At 46.5% G+C, this 17,594-nt stretch overlaps 1 protein-coding gene across 2 annotated transcripts in view; it reads right to left on the reverse strand.

Annotated features, from left to right (window-relative positions):
- PCSK6 (proprotein convertase subtilisin/kexin type 6) overlaps positions 1–17,594 on the reverse strand; it is a 152,107-nt gene that overhangs the window by 109,075 nt on the left and 25,438 nt on the right. For both annotated transcript variants that reach the window (XM_034667955.1, XM_034667956.1), the window contains exons 3-6: positions 12,568–12,678; positions 11,946–12,089; positions 10,676–10,752; positions 8,356–8,444 (exon numbers count right to left, since the gene is read on the reverse strand). In XM_034667955.1, coding sequence (XP_034523846.1) covers positions 8,356–8,444; positions 10,676–10,752; positions 11,946–12,089; positions 12,568–12,678 — 421 coding nt within the window. The remainder of the gene's footprint in view (positions 1–8,355; positions 8,445–10,675; positions 10,753–11,945; positions 12,090–12,567; positions 12,679–17,594) is intronic.

Here is a 17,594-nt window from a genome sequence, read left to right on the forward strand (position 1 = left end):
GAAAAAAGGCACAAATCATCAATGTACAGCTCTACAACTTAATTAAAAATTTCTATGAAATGAAAGAGATGACTTCCAGTTAAACACAGAGTACCCCACTCTCCTCTCTGGAAACAATGAAGATGACACATGGCTCTGTGATTCCTAGGGGGTGTAATTTCTCCATAAAGTAGGTGATGCACCTGAGGCCCTTATGACCAGGGCACAGGTGGCCAGGGGGCTGAGGGGAGGGTTTGTTTCTTTGCCACACTCTATTTCTTTCACAGCAAAAGTGAAAAGTCTATTATTTTAGAAACAGTGAGGTCTGACCAAGAACTATACAAACACACTGTCTTTCCAAGAACAGGCATTTTGGGGCGCCTGGGTGGCTTAGTCAGTTAAGTGTCTGACTTTGGCTCAGGTCATGATCTCAGGGTGCTGGGATTGAGCCCCTCATTGGGCTCCCTACTCAGTGGGGAGTCTCCTTGTCCCTCTCCCTCTCCCTCTACCCCTCCCCTAGTTTGTGCTCTCTGCCTCTCTCTCAATAAATAAAATCTTAAAAAAAAAAGAACAGGCATTTTTTGTGACATAGTTTGTTGGAGGAGGAAAAGTAAGTGACAATCAGCTCTGCCCCACCCCCACTGTGGTGAGCATGAGTTAATGCTAATTCACTGGTGAGGGGAGAGGAGCTCTTAAAGCTACTAGACTGGCAGAAGAGAAGGATCTGGGTCCACAAACCCAAGTCCTCAGTGCCTGCAGCCTTGCTCCCTTCCCTCCTCCTTCCCACGTTTCACCCCCCGTATTTTAGCATCTTACTGGCCTAGAAAAAAAGCCTTCATCTGCTCTCCAGCCAGTCATTAATAATAACCAGAAAGTGATTAGCATGACATCTATGCAACAATGCTACAAGAAACAAGGGAAAATATGGCATAACAAGTACAAGAGAATGATGAAAGCATAAACATTTCTGCATAATTGAATGAAAATATAATTTCTCTCTGAAGCAAGAGATCAAAGATATACAAGTGTTCAATGATGAGATGACAAGGCAACAGAAGGAGGCCCCAAGCGTGTTCATCCTCAGGACAGAAATAGAAGGAAAACATTAAACAATTTTAGAAATGAAAGCTTTACTAGAGTTTTTTCTAGGGGAAAAAAAAACATTGATGAAACTGCCAAAGACATGGAGGACAGACTTGAGAAAAACTGAAAAAAATAAATAAAATGGGAAAGAAATGAAAAGTTAAATATGATTAGAAAGGAATACAGAAGTCAGGAACTAGAAATCCAATATATGTATAAGTGGTACGCACCAAGAATAGAACTGCAATATATGGAACCCAAAATATTCAAAACAATAATAGAAGAAAATTTGCCTGAAATAAAAGAAAATACCCAGATCTTTTCAAGTGTATTGAATCCCAAGAAGAGCTGCTATAGAATAATCCTCACCCACAGGTGGCCCAGCAAAGCTACTGGACTTCATGTTTAAAGGAAGAATTCTACACAAGCCAAAAAGTCAAGTCACCTACAAGGGGAAAAAAATCAGGTTGACCTCAAACTTTTCCAAGCAACAGTGAATCCAGGGGACAAACAAGGTGATGTTTGCTAAGTTTTGTAAGGATATAACAGATAACACAGATCTAATTCAAGTGTAAAGGCAACCTTTGGACATTCTCAAAGATGAAAGAACTAGGAAAATACAGCACCTGTTAGCCTTTCCTGAAGAAAATTCCTCAGTGATGAAATCCAGTGAACTAAGAGATGAATTAAAATAAATAACTTGGGAATAGAAAAGCTGTACTGAAAACGATGGTGGTGAACCAAGGCTAAGTAAGTGTGAGAATCATAGTGACAGATGATTACCATTGAACCCTAACAATGTAACGACAAAGACAAAAATCTGAAATCAAGGTGTGAGGGTGAAAAGGTGCTAATTATCTAATGATCCACTATGGGGAACATGTAATTAAAAAAAAAAAGTAACCCTAGACTCTTAAAGATTTTCATAATCTTGGGTGTGTGTGTGGTTTTTTTTTTCTTTTTTTTTTAAATAACCTTAGAGGAGTATTTGAGAAAATATTTCATCATAGTGAAATATTTATGTGAAGCCCAGCAATCCCTCATTTCAAGTTAAGTTTGTTTTTCTTCTGTTAAATTCACGTAAGTCAAATTAGACATTAAAAAAGTAACCTTGGCCTCTGAAAGATTTTCACAATCTTGGGATTTGTTTTGTTTTTAATAACCTTAAAGGGCTATTTGAGAATATATTTCATTACAATGAAATATTTATGTGAAGTTCAGCAATGTCTTCATTTCAAGTCAAGTTTCTTTTTCTTGTTACAGTCACATAAATCAAATTAAGCATAAAACTAAATATTAAACAAATATATAAAGTTTAAACATAAAATTAAATCTGGAGTTCAGCAGTTATTCAGCTTGATTCAATTTCTCATGTTAAGTTTGCATAAAATTAAGCTTAATATATTTTACTAAAAACAAGTATGGTATGATCAAATGTCAATGAAATAATAGCCATCCATCCACCCATCCATCCATCTATCCACCCACCCATTCACCCATCCATTCATCCATCCATCCACCCATCCATCCATCCATCCATCCATCCATCCATCCATCCATCCACCCATCCATCCATCCATCCACCCACCCATTCATCCATCCATCCATCCATCCATCCATCCATCCATCCATCCATCCATCCATCTGTATATATGGCTTAAAGATTTCTGTTAAAGAGTAGATGTAAAGAGCTGGGGCCAGAACCAGGTTGGTTTGATCTTGTGGCAAATTACTTTAACCTCTCCAGCCCTGATCACTAAAATGGGGATAAGAACAGCATCTATAACATAGTGTTTTATGGAGGTTATATAAGAATACATAAACTGACCTTAGATCAGTGCCTATTAACTGGCAAACATTCAGTAAGTACTGATTATTCTTATTTTCACCAGTATCTAGATATTTTACCTTCTTCTCTGTACTCCTCCATACTTTGATAAATCATTACATGTATTTTGGAGCTATCCTGACTTACTAGCAATGTTCCAGCAAGAATATTACTTTAAAGATAGTATTTGGACAGTTCTACTAATTCTTTCATTTGATTTAATTATTCTAATGCAATAGAACATATAAGAAATTACAATTTTACAGAGCAAGTGGGTGGAAAAAAATTACTCCATTTGTATAACTATGTAATCAAATTTTTAGGAGCCCATCTGTGGTGATTTTAAACCATAGCCACAAATTCTTTGACACTTTTCCATTCAAAAGGTGCAGCCTAATTTCTCTCCCCTTGAGTGTTTGTTAGACTTAATGATCCATTTCTCTGAAGTAATGGTACATGACTTCTAAGACGAGGTCATAAACATTGCTGCTTCTTTCTTCTCTCTCTTGAATCACCTTAAAGGAAAGAAGTTAGCTACCAATAAGGGTGCCTGGGCGGCTCAGTGGGTTAAGTGGCTGCCTTCAGCTCAGGTCATGATCCCAGGGTCCAAGAATCAAGCCCCACATCGGGCTCCCTGCTTGATGGGCACCTGCTTCACCCTCTTCACTGCTTGTGCATGCTCTCTCTCTCTCTCTCTCTCTTTCTCAAGTAAGTAAATAAAATCTTTTTTTTTTAAAGGAAGTTAGCTACCATGTTATGGTGATGCTCTAAGAACCCTTTGGAGAGTTGCACGTGGTGAGGAATCAAGGAAGAAGGACTTCTGCCACCAGCCAGCAAGGAATGGAGGATTCCAGCCAATAGCCAAATAAGTGACCCATCTTGGAAGTGGATCCTCCAGGCCCAATCAAGCGTTCAGACTACAGTCACAGCCAACAGCTTGACTGCAACCTTATGAGTAACCCTGCCACTATCTCTGCTAGGTAACAAATGCTTGTTGGTTAAGCAGCTACATTTTTCAGTAACTGTCATGCAGCAATAATATATAATATATCACCTATTCAGTAAAGAAATATAAACCACAAATTTTAGTTCTAATAACAGCAGAGTAGATTCTATCATGATAACTCCTCTAAAAAATAATAATGATAAATTCTCAACGAAAGATTTATTAAATAGGAACACAACTTTTTAAGGGCATTGGAAAGCAACCAAAAGAAGGCAGAGGCAGGCAGGGGATTCAGTTCCTGAAAGAAGGGAAGCATACTGGGTACGATGCAAGTTTAAATAACTTTCCTCTGAACTCCCTAATTCTCTTGGTATAGAGGGGCAAGAACTCAAGCAGAAAAGTGCAATCTCATTCTCCTGGGAAGTTATGGGATGGAGTTTGGGACTGCTAGAGCAGCTGGAAATTGAGATAAATCCCAGAAAGGAGAGAGCCACAGGAGAGGACATATAAACTCCCCTCAAACACTTGGCTAACCCCTGAACTAAACATGTTTGGGCAAGACTCTAAGAAGTTCAGGAGGAAAAGACCAGCTGGAGGCTGAATGAGCTGAGTGGATATTTCGGCTGCTGCCCATTGCAGGGGAGCCAGTTTGGAGTTTGACTCTTGCCAAGTTAGAGGTCTTGGTAAACATTTCAATCTTTCCACTGAGATGCCAAAAGGGTCACGATCCAAAAGTAAAGACCATGTGATTGGGATAGAGAATCTAGAGGCAAATCAAAAAGAGACCAACCATAAAAAAATGAATAATCAAACCTCCATATGCTCAAATTGAACTGACTGCTAGAATAAAATTCAACAGCATTCAAAGATCACAGAATCCAGGGTCTCTACAATGTAGCACAACAATGTCTAGTTTACAGCAAAAATTTACTAGCCATGTGCAAAGAAACAGGATATGTGACCCACTGTAAAAAGAAAAATCAATCATTAGAAACACTCAGAAATGACCTAGAGATTGGAATTAGTACAAGTCTTTAAAGTAACTCTTACAATTATGTTAAAGAATCCAAAACAAAAGGTAAAAATAATGGGTAAAGAGAAGAATCCCAGGAAAGACCTAGAAACAGTAAAAAAATGTCAAGAGGAAATCACCAGACAGAAATGCCGATATCTAAAAGTTAAAAGAAAAAAAAATCTTTGGATGGAATTAACAACAGGTTGGACACAACAAAAAAAAGTATTAATGGACCCGAAGACATCCTATAATTTGAAGCACACAGAGGAAAAAAGGACTTAAAAGAATGAATACAGCCTCAATCACCTGAAAGGTATATCAAGTATTCTAACAACTATAACTGGTGCCCAAAGAGAGGAGAGAGAAAATAGAGTTGAAAAAAAATTAAAACAAATAATAACAGAAATTTTTCCACATTTGACTTAGACCAAAAAATAAGATCAAGCCACTAGGAAGCCAAGTAAACCCCTAGCTAGATAAACATGAAGAAAATTACATCAAAGGACATTATAGTCACAGGCAAAGCACAGATAGAAAAAAAGAAATCACATTATGTAAACAGGGAACAACAATAAGGATTATAAATGACTCATCACCAGAAACAATGGACCCCAGAAGAGAAGAACATTTTTAAAGTGTTGAAAGAAAAACAGTTCACATTAGAATTCTATGTTCAGCAAAATTTTTCAAAAATGAGGATGAAATCAAGACACTTTCAGATAAATGCTGAGATAAATTGTCATCAGTACATCTGCACTTCAAAAACTATGAAAAGAAATTCTCAGGCTAAAGAAAAATTGAAACCACATAGAAATCCAAAGCTAGAAAGTAAGGATGAGCACTGGGAATGGTAAATATATAGGTAAATATATTCCTTTCCATTAATATTTTAAAGTCAACTTTTTAAAGCAAGAATAACAATGTCTATGGGTTTACGACATATGAAGTAAAACATAAAAACAACAGCATAAAGCATTAGAGTAAGTGTGAATTCAAATACTCTGTTTTAGGTTCATATCTAATACATGAAATAGTATAAGCGTCATTCCAGATAGACTGGAAAAAGTTAGGAGATATACTTTAATCTCTTCAACAACAGCTAAAAAAAAAAAATTAAAGGGTAAGCTCATGGTCAGTTCCATGGGCATCTCAGAAAAATGCTGCTGTGTGTTAGCACACACAGAAAGGGAGGCTATGTTAGGGGTGTCGAAGGTTGCCCTGTCCAGGGCTGGGCTTGAAGGAAGAAGGGGTGACTGCCTGTGTGGCGGGGCTGGAGCTGTGTACAAGCGTCTTTGGAGCTGTTACAGGTCCCCTGGGTCAATGCCAGCCTCCAACCCTACACTTGCCTCTCCATGGCCAGCCCCACCCTAGGGTCCCTAACCCTATGTGGCATGCCTCCATGCTGTGAATCCTATTTTTCCCTCAGCACTTTCTCTGTTCCTAGTCGAATTCTCTCGTGTTGGGCTCATGCCATGTGCTCATGCTTCCGCCCTCACTGAGTGCTCGCCATGCCATACTTGGGACACCCCGTCTGCCTCCGTCATTTCAGTACCTGATCTTATTCTATCTTTCATGTATGCACTGTTCATCCCAAAGACATGTGGAGCTTCTAGAAGGTCCCAGATTGTGTCTATCTTATCCTTATTCTTCCCCTCAGTGGCTAGCACAGTATTATATGTACAGTTCATACTCAAAGATATTAAATGCATTAATTGGAAAATATTCCTGTTCCCAAGCCCTGGTCACGGAAGTGATCTCCTCAGAATTCAGGAAACTGGGGTATATAATTTTGCATGGAGTATAGAGTGAGAACCTTTCTCTGGAGGTTCTTTACCTCCATAACTCCACTGGCTGCTCACCACAGCCCACAACGCGGGGGTTACCTACCTGCCTGACTCCAGAACCCTCTAAACCAGCACTTCTCAAAACGGTCATTTGTTGTCACACCCTCTAGGGATGTTGATATAATGTAGATCTTGACTTCCTAGGTCTGGGACAAGGGCTATGGTTTTCTGTACTTTTAACAGCTCCCGGACAATGTCAGCGCTGCCGGTCCAGGGTCTTTGGGGAACAGGGCTCAGACAATCCCAAAGGTGGTGTCTACCCCTCACTAAAGGCAACACAAATTACTTTTATTCTGCCTCTGACTTTCAGCAGGAGGGATGGAGTTGCTCGGAGACCCCCTGCGCGCTTAGCTCTCAGCCAATGCTTTCCACACATAGCATCTTACTTCATTGTTGTAACAGACCCAGGGAGTCAGCTGAATTATTGCCATTCTTCCTCCACAGATGAAGGAACCGAGGCTCAGAGAGGTTACGTTGATTATCCAAGGACACACAGCTAGCAGGTGGTGGAACTGGGATTGTAACCCAGGTCAGAGTGCTCCTACAGTTTACGGAGAGACTTCTTAGGGGTATTTATTCATCAAAACCTCCAGGGTGATCCAGGGAACCCATGGCCCAACCTCTCCACCCATGCAGCTCATAGTAGACCTGACGGGCTACGGTCACCCTGGCAAAAGCAAAGCAGCAGGGAAGTCAGTGCCCTGGGAAGGCAGCATCCTAGCACGCCCATTGAGTGAGAAGGAGCACCTCTGAACAGAGAGAGTCCCAAGTGAAAACAGGGGTGCCCCAAAGCCATCTGGATGCTCAAGGACCATTCCTGCCCATGGCATGCATCTGCTCAGCTCCTGGCTCAATGAAAGACTCCTAATTGACACTTTGGAGTACCTGTTAATTGCCAGTTTGGATTATCAAACTGCCAGGCTCGGAAGGGGAAGGAAGACATGTGACCCTTTGCTCTAAAGCCTTCTCCTAGCAAGGGAACCCTGACTCATAAATGGAGAAGCTAAACAGGAGAGGCAGAAACACCTGGGGTCAGGTATCGCTCCTTACAGGGACCCGGGAGACCCAGTCCCCCACCCACTGTGGTAAACAAGCCGGGGGGTGGGGGGGCGGAGTGGGCATGGAGCCAAAAGGAGAGGCGGGAAGAGGCTCTGGGGTGATGGGAGGGAATGCTGCAAGCCCAGGCCTAAACTGGGAAGATCACATGGGACTGGGGGACACTACGACAAAGGTCCCTTGGCTAAAGCTGAGGAGCAGGGGCTGGAGAAGTGGGCCAGTAGACTGGAGCAGGGACTTGCACTGTGGAAGTGACAGGGAGACCCCACAGGGCTGTGAGCAGAATGGAACCGACGTGGCCTTTCCGGAGGGGCAGTCTGGTTGACAGTGGTGAGTCAGACTAGCAGGGCCAGAAAAGAGAAAGGGGGGCCTTCCCAGTGGCTTTTCGGGCAACACAGGGAGCGATACCTCTGCCTTGAGGCCCCGGTCATGGGGTGCTGGCTGCCTGGCTGTGGCAAACGGGGCACCAGGCTTCAGGCCCAAGGAGTTTGACATGGGGGGCCAAGGCCAGCAGAGGCAAAGCTGCTGAGCCTGGCGGGCCGGGACAGGCTGGCACCCCTGCGGCGGGCCCCGAAGCTCCCAGGCTGCACGCCCCCGGCCTTACCTCCTATTTTGGCATTGTATGCTATGCCCACGATACAGTATGAATTGTTGGCTGAAGCGGCGACCTCTCCGGCGCAACGAGTACCATGTCTGCAGCAAAGCAGAAAACGAAGTTAGGGCTTGGCCCGGCCATCCGTAGTGGCTCCAGTGCCTTGCTCAGCTCTCCTACGAGGACAGTCAGTTAGCCCGAAGTCCGGAGGTGACACAAAAGCCTACGTCTTGCCGCCCATTTCATCGCCACCCCTCCCCGGCTGGCCGGCTCCTCCAGGAGGGAGCCTCAGGCCTGGCTTTGCCCAGCCCTGGGCAGCCGTGCACCTGCCACACCCCACACAGGCAGGCTGATGAGGCCTTCTGGCCACACTGCACAGCGTGAGCACCCCAGAAGCCCAGGACGGAGTGAGGACTTCTGCTGGGGCTTCCCTCCTCCTGAGCTGTGTGTTCACGGGACTGACAGCACATTGCCTGGCACGTTACAGGTGCAGCGTAGACATCTGCGGGGCTGACAGGATGGAAGGGAGAACTAATGGGTCCCCTGTGCACCTGCCACCCCCATGCTCACCTCGGGACAACCCTCCCATCACCTCCACGGCCACATAAGCAGGAGCCGAAGAAGAACGCTGAAATTGGAACACTCAACAACGGCGGAGGGAGTAGGAAGAAATTACCAGAAAAACAAATTGCTTTCCTCAGTAATGACCCCATTTTCCAACGTGCCACACTGAGGCAATTCCTCTAGCAGAGGCCAAAATATGGGCACGTTTAAACACCCCATCTTTGAGAAGAGTCCACGGGGATTAGAATCATTGATTTAAATTTAAAACCACCTTTAAAAATAGTCCCGGGTCTGTGTGCTAGCCCTCTGGAAGGGGGTCCTCCATCCTTCTGCAGACCTTGGGCAGCACCCCCCCACCCCGGCCAGGGCTATCCCGTGTCACAGAGCTCCACATCTCACCCAGATTCAAGACTGCCCTTCATGGGTCACTACATCCTGTCTGGATCATTCCTCCCTGCCCCCTGGATGTGTGGCTGGGAAATGAGGCACCCTGCACCCCAGGCGTGCTCGAGGCTGAGCAGGAAGGGCACCTCGGGACGTGACTTTGGGATGTGAGGCAGGGAAGCAGCCCTCAGGGATGGGGCCTCGGCGGCCTCCAGGGACCTCTGAGATCTGTTGTGTTGAACACATCAGCCTGGCCCAGCCTCCCTGCACAGCACGACGTGGGCATCAGTGTTTGAACCTCACCATGGAATCTACAGAAAAGGAAAATACTAGATGGGAGGGAGAAGGCACCTTGGCAAACGTGTATCAGCCAGGAGACGGAAGAAAGGGCTTTTGTTCTCTTCCTCTAAATATTTCTGGAGGAATGGTAAGAGCTCAGGGCATGGGGCATGTCAACAGAGAAAAGACAAGCAGGACACAGCGAAGGAACTCCCAGGGCCAGGTTTGCAAAGCTGGACTCGACCCCCCAGGGCTGTCGCTTACAGCACACTAATCACCTAATCTCTCCAAACCCCACTGCCTTTGTTGGCAAGGTGATGAAAACAACTATCTAGACTGCACCCTCGTGCTTTACCTGTCTGCTCACCCCTCCCACAGCCCTGGGAGGTAGGGGGCGTCACCTCCGGGGGCAAGTGTGTAAGACTGAAACGGAGCCACACAGCCAGGGACGGCAGGGAGGGATTTGAACCCAGGTTTATCCAACATCACTCATGCCCTTTCTACCTCTCTCATCGACATGTTATCGACAGAGACATCGACGGAAACAAGAAGGCTCAGGCATGTGACCTCTGGCCTCAAAGAGGCCAAACCACGGTCTTTTTTTTTTTTTAAGAGTTTATTCATTTGAGAGAGAAAGAGAGAGCCCACGAGCGGGGGGTGGGGGGGAGGTAGGGTGGCAGGGGGAGAGGGAGAAGCAGACTTCCCACTGAGCAGGGAGCCTGACACGGGGCTCAATTCCAGGACCCTGAGATCATGACCTGAGCTGAAGGCAGATGCTTAACTGTCTGAGCCACCTAGGCGCCCCCAAACTGCTGTCTTAACAGAGCTGGTCATGGAGACAGTGTCGGAAACAGGAACAGTGTTGGTCAACATTGGTTTCTAGCTGACCAGCTGAGGTGACGCCCCCAAGGAAGAGGCGAAATCCACAGGGACTCTCTTACACCTGAAGGGCTGTGCTGGACTGGCTTCTGCCTCCTGGGTAAGCCCCAGACACTGGCCAGGCAGCCCCATCACCCTTCTGGAATCCCTACTGGGGGCCAGTTCAATAGTGATTCTGCAGGGAGAGGGACAGGGAAGCAAGGAAAGAGGAGACAAAGTGACATACTTATTTTCATTGCTGGCATCATAGCGTGGAGACGGGTCATAATCATTTCCGTTGACATCATAGCTTGCGTAGGAATCCTAAGAAAGCAATCTCAGTGACTGAAGAGAAACGGCACAGCATGCTTTAAAATGATTTTTATGCCTCTATTAGAAAGTAGAGAAATACATACACTTGGTACTCCCTTCCTATAACTATCATCTTATATACATTTTTATCACAGTAAAATACACCCAACAAAACGTACCCTGCTAACCATTTTAAAGATAAAGTTCAATGGCATTAAGAACATGCACACTGTTGTGCAGCCATCACCACCCTCCATCCCCAGACCCTTTCATCTTGCAAAACTGATACCCTGCACCCTTCAGACGCTAACTCCCCGCTCCCCACTCCCCACTCCCCCAGCTCCTGGCAACCCCCATTCTGCTTTCTGTCTCTGAGAACTTGCTCTAGGTGCCTCCTCTAAGCGCAATCATACAGTATTTGGGCTTTTTCGTGATTGGCTTCTCCCCCTTCCTGTCCTCAAGGCTCACCCATGTTGTAATATCTGTCAGAATGTCTTTCATCTTAGATTTCTAATGTTCTCGTGTCTTTGTTCATATACTCATAATCATGGTATCCATATCCTTTCACATCCTCCTTTTAAAACACATCAGAAAAGCTCTCCCGAGTTGTTGACTTCAAAACTGTCATTTTTTAAGGGCTGCATAATTGTTTCTCAAACAGACACGACCTGGTTGAACCTAACCATTGTTAGGCACGCAGGCTGGTTGGAATATTGAATGCCTTCATCCTATGCACCATGTGACAGATTCTCTTCTTCACACTTATAGAGACATCCAATACTCGCGATAACCTGATGACATACCATTTTACAGATGGTGACCCTGAGGCCCAGAAGTGAAGCAACTTGCCAGAGGTCTCAGAGCTAGTGAGCTGAGGAGCCGGAATAGAAACCCAGGCAGTTGGGTCCAGAGCCCAGGCTTTAACCGTGCCATGTTTCACACTGTTCGCGTTAGTCCGATGACCATCTCCACACGCGTTTCTGAACTCTCTAGCATCCTCAATCCTCTGAACCAATCCTTCTGGGCAACCCCCGGTTCCAGGACAGCAGAGGGAACCCTTCCCATCATCGTTTTCTGTATTACTTAATATAATGGTGGGGGTGGGATCGGTGGGGGAGAAATGGCACCTTACCATTTTTAAAATTTGTATTTATTGAATGACTAGCGTGGTTGAATATCTTTGCACGTTCCTAGGCTTGACTTACGTAGTTTGGGGCCAGGTCGGGGTGATTCCGCTCTATGCCATCATCAAGGATGGTGACCACCACGTTTTTCCCAGTGTAGCCCTTCTTCCACGCTGCCTGGACGTTCATTTCTGATCGGCAGCGGCTGTTCTTGTCACTGCAATGCTGCATGCACAGAAGACACAGAGCCCCCCCAGCATGGACTCCTTGCGGCCACACCGTGGTGTAAGATGGACACGTCATCCCGTGTAAACACAGCAGGGATGTTCCTATGTGTGCGAGTAAATAAGGAGGAAACACTTCCCCATGCCCTACAGAGCCGACAACCTCTTTTCCCACCCATTTCCAGGAGGAGTAAATGTGAAGTGCTCCCCGTTTTCACTGTTTACTTAGTCCAAAGCTTGCATGAAATCACTCCCCTGCTCAAAGACTCTCCCACCACTAACCCCGGGGACATCATTTTTAAAAACTTTCACAAGAAAGTTTGTGCTACACAGCATTGAAACAGAGGTTTCACGCTGAGAGGAAGTGTGTCTTTTTCGAGCTTTGTCGAGAGAATTGAGGTTTGCTGGGAGAAATTAACCCATCTCGGCAACACCGCAGTGCAAATGCCCGGGGGCAGTGAGGCCCACACCTTACTCACCATGTACCACATGTTGGACCAGATGGGGTCGTTGAAATAGAGGGCCTGAGGGTCGCTTCGCACCTGTCTCTTCACCCTGCGTTTAACTTCTTGTTGCTGGAGCCATTTCACCTGGTAGGGAGAAATGCAGTTATTATTTATTTTAAAGAGGATCTCGTGATTGTCTGTAGCCTCTCTTGCAGGTGCTACAAGTGTCCCTTTTCATGAATATCTGTGTCACAGGAGTCTGGGATGGTAAATACTAAGGAGACATTTTCACTTCAAAATGACTACATTTGAAATATGAGAACTCGTTTGTGTATGTGGCAGGGGAAATAGGTTTTGAAATCATTCTACTACAAAAAAGAGAGAGAGAGAGAGCTTGTGAAGTTACCGGTAAATTGTCTGGTGACCCTTGTCCCGAATATGAAGGAAATACATGTATGAGACGGAAAGAGTGTGAAGAGGGGAGAAATGGATCAAACCGTTACTGGAAGTTGGAAGCAAGATGTTCTATGGAAAGGACAGAAATCAGTAAATTACAGTAATCCATACATTGGAAGTTTTAGCAGCCACTAGAAACATGGTACCAAAATAAGCACAGAGAAAAATCTAGAAAGCGATATGGCAAAATATCAATAGCTGCAATTCTTTGGTGGTGACATTGCTAATTTAAAATTTCGAAATTATTTTCAGGGTCTTATAAATTTTCAGTTGGCATGATCTGCCTTCACAACCAAGGAAAATAGTTGGAGAGGGAGTATACATGATATTTAAGAGTAGGACTCCAGGAGTCTAGCTGCCTAGACTCAACACCTAGCCCCACACTCAACCAGCTGTGTGACTAAGAGCGGTCCAATAACCTCCCTGGCCTCAGTTTGCTCATCCGTGCAATGGGCACCATCATGGGTTGTCACGAGGGGCCACTGGCATATGAACTGGTGTATATAAAGCACTCACTTCAGTGTGTGTGTGTGTGTGTGTGTAAGAGTTTTTTAAGGTAGAAGATATTTGTTTTGTTTTGTTTTGTTTTTCCTTGTAAAAGATCATGGGGAAAAGAATTCCCACGCCCTGAAGCAAAGCATTTTCTTGCCGCCGTGGTCCCACCTGCCTCAGCGATGGCTCTCTCTGGGGCTTAGTCCGGCGCTGGGGTGGAGATGAGGGGGTGAGGGCACTGAGGCTCTGCTTTAGGGAGTCTGTGCCTAGGTGGGGGCCCCCACCAAGCAGCCCAGAGCGTGACGCGGGCTCTTAAGTAGCAGACAGGTAGGGAAGATGGAGCGAGGAGGAGAAGGAGGGGGGATGGGAGCCTCAAGGGTGGGGGCCACGGGGGCCCAGGGTGACCTGGATGCCAGGCAAGGCTGGTGACCTCAGGCTCAGACCCAAAGCTGGCACAGCCACCTAGGGAGCCACCCGAGGCAACTCTGGAAGGGAATAAAATGCACCCAAGGGCAGAGGGGTAAGATGTCTTCCCTCAGACCTCTCTTGGCCTCAACTTCCCCACACTGTCCTGAAGGGGATAAGCAGAACAGCCCCACACACAGCCTCATATTTAAGTTGGGGATTGATCTGAAAGGCAACATTGGTCAACAGGACAAAATGCTTAGAAAGGAGAATTACAGCCTGTCCTACCACCGATGTGCTTTATTCCTGAAACACCAGGAGACAGACCAGTTCCTCAGAAACACCACAACAGTTCAAAAACAGTTTGGGCTAGGCACTAAACCTAACCTCGGCCCCAAGTCCTAGATAATATATAATTGCCATGGATAGATACTTCCATGGAAAATAAAACTATACAATGAGATATTTTGTTCACAATACCCTCTGATGGCATTTTGCAACTTCCGCCATAAATCACTGCCTGAACCAGAAAGATTCATTGGTATAAAACACTTAAGACAATATTTCCTAATGTGCTAAACGTCCTAATTACAAAATAGAGTGTTACATGTACCACTAATGGCTCCAAGCTCCCCGGATGTTCCCAATCCATCTTGCCCCACTGATTCACCGCCCATCTCACTAGCATCCAGCACCTTCTGACTACCGTGGACACCAGGCCCCACTTCTAGCTACAGAGCGGAAGGAGGCGAACTCTCCTCTTCCAAGCCCAAGTGGGTGACCAAATCAGGGAGCCCAAATCAGGGAGGAGACATGGGAAAGCATGTTGTCAGAAGTCACAAAATAGTCCCCTAGGGGGATGAAAGAGTGTGGGCACCCTGGCCCCGAGTCATAGCTGGACTCTGGGTAAAAACCCACCATTAACATGGAGTTCTGAGGTGGGCTATCATGGCACGGGTCCACGGCACAGTTTGGGGCCTCTCCCTCTAGCATGGTCTCAGGGGCAGCCCTCTCTCCTGCAGCAGATCATTATAAGTCTTTGACAACCAGCTGTTAGGCCAATGGAACCAAATATAACAAATTATTTAGATGGAATCACAGGTGACCCCACTGTCACAGGCTGATTGGGCCAGTGGTCGCTGGCTCTGGGCTTGCTTGCCATTTTCTTTCTCTGGGCTCCAGTGACTGCCTTGTTTCTCAGCCAAGTGCAGGGAAGCACAAGGGGAGCCTAGACTCCTGCGTCTTGTCACGTGCCTGGTCGACCTGCTCTGATTTCTCTGGAAGGTACGGCCCCTGGGGTTGCTTATTCAGTTGCTTGCTTGACAAAGTTGCATTGAGTCTTACAGTGTGTCTGATGCCTGAATACGACTGCGTCCCATCCAGGACCCAGGCACCCTCTGCTGCACCCCCAGCTCAGATACAGGGCTCTGCGGACGCCGCTCAGGCTGGGACCCAGGAGCCACCTGGTGTGTCCGGGAAGGTCACAGGTGCTAAGGACCCAAAACCACGTGACTGGAACTTTAGCTCTCCCATCCAATAGTATCTGCACCTGTCTTTGCTAAAGGGGGGACCCTCCCACATGCACGTCTGAGGGTCTTCATTCATGAACAGTGATGTGATTTATGAGAAAGGGATATGTGGTTTAAGATCTCCAAGCTCCTATCACTCATGGAATGATTCTTCTGCAGAACTTGAGAACATATAGGGCAAAACAGTGAAGTGGTCATGAGGGTGGGTGTCGAGGCTGGGAGGGAGACCCGACAGGCTATTTTCCTTGACACATGTGATTATTAGAAAAGGCAACCTAGGATCCTTTGTGGGGTTTCAAGTATCCTTCACACTATTTCTCTGGCAGTTTATCTGGATTAGCCCTTTACATTGAAGATTTACTCATGGTGTATCCAGATTCCTCAACTTCCCGGGGAGGCTTTCAGACTTTCTCTTGGTGAAAAATGCAGGGGAGGAGACAATCGTACACATGAGCTACCTTTCAAGGCCACAGACAGAGAACTCAGAAAGTAAGTCCTAAACTCAAGTAAGCCTGCAAAGGAGTGGGCCTGGAGCATAATAAAATACATTTATTACGTATTATTTACGTATTTATTTATGAAGACAAAGGATCGCACATCAAACCTTCAGATCACTGGATTGAAGGAAGGGGGAATATTGAGCACAAGAAAGTGTCTGCCCATTCTACTTCACTCCCCATAAGCTTTTTTTTTTTTAAAGATTTTATTTACTTACTTATTTGGGGGGGGAGGGCAGAGGAAGAGGGAGAGAGAGAATCTCAAGCAGAGACTCCACACTGAGCATGGAGCCCGATGTGGGGCTCGATCCCACTACCCTGAGATCATGACCTGAGCTGAAATCAAAGAGTCGGATGCTCAACCGACTGAGGTCCTACCCAGGCGCCCTCCATAGGTTTTATAGTAGGTTGATGGTGGCCTCCCAAAAAGTACGTCCACCCAGGAGTAACGAAGTTAAGGCTCTCCAGATGAGACCACCCTGGATTACGTGGGTGTGCCCTAAATTCCAATGACACATGTCCCCATACAAGAAGGCAGGAGGACAAGCCCTTGGGAAGACAGAGACAGAAGCAGAGACGGGAGGGACGCAGTCACAAGGCAAGGAACGCCTGGAGCCACCAGAAGCTGGAAGAGGCCAGGAGAGATTCTCAGCTACTGCCCTGTGGATATCTTGATTCCAGACTCTGCACTTCAGGACTGTGAGATCATCCATTTCTATTATTTCAAGCCGCCCAGTGTGTGGCCATTTGTTACAGCTGCCCTCAGAGAGTAATACAGCCTTAAATAGTGGCCTTAATCAGGGCTGAGATTTTTAAATGTTTAAGAATCCATGAGGCTGTCCTGCTAAAGGAGGATCTGGGATTCCCAGCTCGGCCAGACCTCCCCTCTCGTTGCTGGTGATGAGAATATATAGGACCCCAGAGGAGGGGCCATGGTGGCTGAGGCTACCCTGGGAGATGCACTGGGCCAGGGAGAGATGCTCGAGGCAGCAGCGCTTTACCAATATTTTCAACCCTGGAACAGTTGTCCTGGGGTCCCCACCAGGGCCAGCTCTGGCTAGAACCACCTCCCACACAGACCTATAGATCTCGCCCCGAATACTCCCTGCCCAGCAGGTCACAGGGCACCGCACAGCTCTCCCCCCTGAACTTCACTCTACCCCCAGGCCACTCTCGCCTGGTCTCCCACAGCCAGCAGCTCAGGCTGCGCCATGACTGGCGTGCCCGCCCGCCTTCCCTGGGCCACTTACTTATGTTCATCTTTTGACCTTCACACATGCTGGAAACCTTTTCTGACATCCAGGCTGGCCACTGAGGGGGTCCCCCTCGGGGCTCCTAGGCTCTCCTGCATGTCTCTTTACCACTGCCCTCACCCAAAGTGTGCACTTTCCCCAGCTCTCAGCAAACACCTGCCTTGTACCAGGTACTTGCTCAGCAAAGCTTGGCTGGACCAAAGTATCATCCTCTCTCTTACGGAAAAGGCAAACTGAAAACTGACGCAGGATGAATACAAACTTCGGGAAGTCTCTGCCGGAAGTTGAGGGCTTGTGCCTCACCTCGTTCTTCCAGCACTGGCCTATCCGTGATTGGATCTGATGGCCCTCTGCTCCACACTGGCCTGTGGGCGGGGCCTGGGTTTTCCTCACCACTGTATTTCAGTGTGCCAGGCAACGTGTGGCAT

This window comes from Ailuropoda melanoleuca, chromosome 9, assembly GCF_002007445.2.
Source record: "Ailuropoda melanoleuca isolate Jingjing chromosome 9, ASM200744v2, whole genome shotgun sequence".
NCBI classification, from domain to species: Eukaryota; Metazoa; Chordata; class Mammalia; order Carnivora; family Ursidae; genus Ailuropoda; species Ailuropoda melanoleuca.